This window comes from Fulmarus glacialis, unplaced genomic scaffold (genome assembly GCF_000690835.1).
Source record: "Fulmarus glacialis isolate BGI_N327 unplaced genomic scaffold, ASM69083v1 scaffold22307, whole genome shotgun sequence".
NCBI lineage: Eukaryota > Metazoa > Chordata > Aves > Procellariiformes > Procellariidae > Fulmarus > Fulmarus glacialis.
In genome coordinates this window covers 1-252 of record NW_009225397.1, presented here as the reverse complement: position 1 = coordinate 252, position 252 = coordinate 1, and the positions used below count along the sequence as shown (strand labels likewise).

At 62.7% G+C, this 252-nt stretch overlaps 1 protein-coding gene across 1 annotated transcript in view; it reads left to right on the top strand.

Moving 5' to 3' along the window:
* CDHR2 (cadherin-related family member 2) overlaps positions 1-246 on the top strand; it is a gene marked incomplete at both ends in the record, with an annotated part of 8,251 nt that extends 8,005 nt beyond the window's left edge. Inside the window, 2 exons of the mRNA XM_009582475.1 lie at positions 1-61; positions 165-246. The exon at positions 1-61 is cut by the window's left edge and continues 14 nt beyond it. Coding sequence (XP_009580770.1) covers positions 1-61; positions 165-246 — 143 coding nt within the window. The remainder of the gene's footprint in view (positions 62-164) is intronic.
* Positions 247-252: the final 6 nt, after the last annotated feature.

Genomic DNA, 252 nt, shown 5'->3' with positions numbered 1-252 from the left:
CAACCAAGGCAGGGGTCTACGTGGTGGCCATCCAGAGCATACAGGATACCCGTGCCTCCCAGTGAGTGGGGCCATGCCGGTGGTGGGGAAGGGGTCGTGGCGGTGGCACTGGAGGGGGTCACCCTGTCCTGCACCCCGCTCACCCCATCTCTTTGATCCCACAGGGTGGAAGCCAAGTCGGTGATGGAGGCGTACTTCGTCTACAGCAATGGCACTGCCCTGGATGTCAACCAGCTGAGTGTGTGCGTGCCA